Genomic DNA, 3,495 nt, shown 5'->3' on the forward strand with positions numbered 1-3,495 from the left:
TATAAAAAAATTTTAATATGATAAAATTTATATTTTCTTCCAAAAAATAATAATAATAAAATTAATATTAAAAAATAAAATTTTTTTAAAGAAAAAAAAAGTGTGCATCAATATATTGTCATTCGCATTGCATGCATGATCTTATTTTTTTTGAAAAATAAATATGAGCCTTCGAGAATAGGTTCTAAGGTATTTTGAGTAACGATGTTTGAGGAATATCTAAAAGAGAAAAAATTCTTTTAATGTTACCAATATATTAGAACATTTTAAAAGTTATTTCAATAAATGAGCTCTAATTTATTTTTCTGAAACAAAATGAAATAACATAAAAGAAGAATGATAAATAATAATAATAAAACCCAAATTTTTTATAAATGAAGAAAGTCAAGGAAATTATTTTTAAGCACCGAAATTAAGATTGTTTTTATCAAGATTAAATGATAATATTTAATCACTTGATACCGTTTTAAACAGATGTTGTGATAGTGCTAATCCTTCATCGTACGTAACCGACTCCTAAATCCAAATTATTTCGCAGATCTTAAAATTATCTTTTTAATAAATTTTAATTAATTTTAAAATTTTATTAAAATGATATATTTTAATAAGTGATCAATAGTACATAATCAAAAAATATTGATGACAATTTTATTTTTATTATTTTTTATTTTCAAACTTGTCAGGTCGCTGCAAAAACATTACGACAGCTTTGAATTTCACCTAGTCGGACTAGGATGTAAGCTTTACTGTTGCCTTTGGGGAGGAGCACTTACACGATAGGGTAATCGGGCATTCCGTGAAGAGGTGAGTTAGAGTTTCTTCACCTGTATGGCAGAGGGGGCATTGCTCATCAATTTCTATTCCTTTTCCTCTCAGGAAGGTTCTAGTTAGTAAAATCTGGCGCTTGACTTCCCATAGAAAGAAGCATAGCTTAGGGTAGATATTATCTTCCATATCCATATCCACATCCAATTTTCTTTTTCCTCCATAGTTACTTGAGATTTCTCTTTTGTAGCTAGCTTGTATTCATTGCTCAGTGTAAAGTGTCCTATTTTTTAGTAGTTCCAACAAAGGATATCTTCACTACTTTCTCGGACGGAGAATGGAACACTTAGCAAAGAGTTAAAAAGCTTTTCAGGAAAGTGAAAGGAGACTCTGAGTTGGCCCGTGCAATCCCAGTCATCTTTAACTTTCTTAACAGTAACTGTTCTTCATCTTTTCCGAGCGATCCTTCGATGAAGTATCTCATACCACCTTAGTCGGTCCAATTGTCAAACCAAAAATTTGTTTTGCTGCCATTGTATATGACCCATCTTATTCCTTTTTCAATCAAGGGTTGGCATTTTCTTATGGATTTCCACACCACAAACGAAACGGTGCTGTTGGGATTTTTTCTGTCAAGGTATTTATTTGCCAGCACTCTAAGCCAAAGGTCCGTTTGTTAGTTGATCATTCTCCAACACAGCTTTATGAGCAAAGCTTGATTTCGAGGTTGACTTCTTCTTAAACCAAGGCTACCCTCCTCTTTGTGTTTTGTGACCTCACTGCATCTAATTCTGTGCAGTCTTTTGCTACTTTCGCTCCCTCTCTATGGGAAGTTTCTGTTGATTTTATCAAGCTCATTTCAGGTTGCTATTGGAAGGGCTTTGCACTAGGGCCGCCATGGTCGATTGAATAAGGACGATACGGCCAGCTGGAGACAGTAAGTTTACTTTCCATCTTGCAAGTTTCCTTCGGACTTTTTTGAAAATGAAGTCGAAGGCTTGATTTCTAGTTATTTGGTTACGGATGGGGAAGCCCAAGTATTTATCAAGCTCATTCGTGCTCTCGATGCTAAATGTATTGCTAATCCAGTTCTTCACCTCATCTTTTGTGTTTTTGGAGAATAATATGTGTGATTTGCCTTTGTTAACCTTTTGTCCCAATTCCTGCATGGATTTTCCAAGGATTTCTCTAATTGTCGCTATTGCCTTCTTATCAGTCCTAGCAAATAGGATGACATCATCCACAAACAATAGGTTGGACAGCTCTGGGCCTCTTCTAGAAGTCTTAACTAGGTACCATTTTTTATCTTCACAGGCTCCTTTAATCATCAAGCTGAGGTACTCCATGCATAGGATAAACAGATACGGGGATAAAAGGTCCCTTAAAGTATACCTCTAGAAGGATTAAATTTAGTCAACTTTCCCCCATTAAAAACGATGGCCATGCTAGAGGTGGAAACACAGTCCATGATTAGCAAAATCCACTTCTCTGAGAAGTTGAAGTAGATTAACACTTTTCTAATGAACCCCATTACATACGGTCGTACGCTTTCTCAAGGTCCAGTTTGAGGATCATGATACCATGCTTCCTTTTCTTAATCTTCATAGATTGTATCATTTCTTGGACAGTGATCACATTGTCGATGGCTTGTGTACCCGAAATGAAGCTTCCTTTGAGGGGTGAAATAAGCTTATTCAGAAATGGTCTCATCCTTTGGACCATGATCTTTGTAATCACCTTGTAGGTGGCATTAAGGAGACTTATAGGGCGGAGGTGATTGAGTTTTAGGGACCAAGGTAATTAAGGTCTCATTAAGACCCTCCTGCAGTTTACCCCTATCAAACACATCCTTGCATGTTCCACTAATTTTTTCTTAACATCTTCTCAGAATTTTTGGTAAAAAAAAGGATGGAATCCATCTGATCCTGGTGCCTTAAAAGGTTTCAACGACCAGAGAGTTTTTTTATGTCAACCTTAGAGATTTGAGCTTGAAGGTCTTTTTTGTCTTCCTCTGAAAGGGCCACCCATTTGACATCTTCAAGGTTCATCGAGAAAGGTTTATGAGATCTGTCCGATTGGAAAAATGCACTAAAGTGGTCCAAAATCAAATCATTGAGACTTTTCTTGTCCGTGGTCCAATAACCATTTGTATCGAAAAGGCCCCCAATTTTATTCCTATATCGTCACACCAACGTGGTTAAATGAAAGAACGTTGTGTTCCTCTCTCCCTCGATCATCCGGCTTATCTTCCATTTTAAGGCCCAAAGCAATTCTTCTTGTTTGAAGACTTCCTGATATAAGTGATCTTTGGAGCGTTAACAAGTAGTCATTTGGATTCTTTGCCAGAGCTTTTTTTATCTCTTAAGTCGAGACTTAATTCTCTTTTTCTTGATGAAGACATTCCCAAAGGTTTCCTTATTTCAAACTTTGAGAGTATCTGTAAATGCTTGGGTAGTTCCGTAAAGAGATAGATCATTTGAAGACCTATGAGCTTTCACAACATTTTTGAAATCTGGGTGATCTACTTACATTCTTTGGAATCGAAATGGTTTGTTCTCCACTGCTTGCCTTGGCCTTTTTAGAGAAATAAGGATTGGTGCACGATCCGGTTTCACGTTTTCCAGGTGAGTGACGTCCATATCTGGGTGTATAGTCTCCATGTAAGATTAGCAAGGGCATAATCTATTCTCTCCTGAATCAAATGTCATATGTTTCTCAAATTCGACCAAG

The 3,495-nt window shown here is 36.0% G+C and overlaps 1 protein-coding gene across 1 annotated transcript; it reads right to left on the minus strand.

Moving 5' to 3' along the window:
* Nucleotides 1-1,619: 1,619 nt before the first annotated feature.
* Nucleotides 1,620-2,487, minus strand: LOC149520313 (uncharacterized). The gene is made up of 2 exons (XM_089742180.1): nt 2,300-2,487; nt 1,620-2,097 (listed from the first exon to the last, which is right to left on the minus strand). Exons 1-2 carry the CDS (start codon nt 2,485-2,487, stop codon nt 1,620-1,622), a joined length of 666 nt encoding a protein of 221 aa, XP_089598306.1.
* Nucleotides 2,488-3,495: the final 1,008 nt, after the last annotated feature.

This window comes from Durio zibethinus, chromosome 1, assembly GCF_047325235.1.
Source record: "Durio zibethinus cultivar Kanyao isolate XHJ-2024 chromosome 1, ASM4732523v1, whole genome shotgun sequence".
Classification (NCBI taxonomy): domain Eukaryota; kingdom Viridiplantae; phylum Streptophyta; class Magnoliopsida; order Malvales; family Malvaceae; genus Durio; species Durio zibethinus.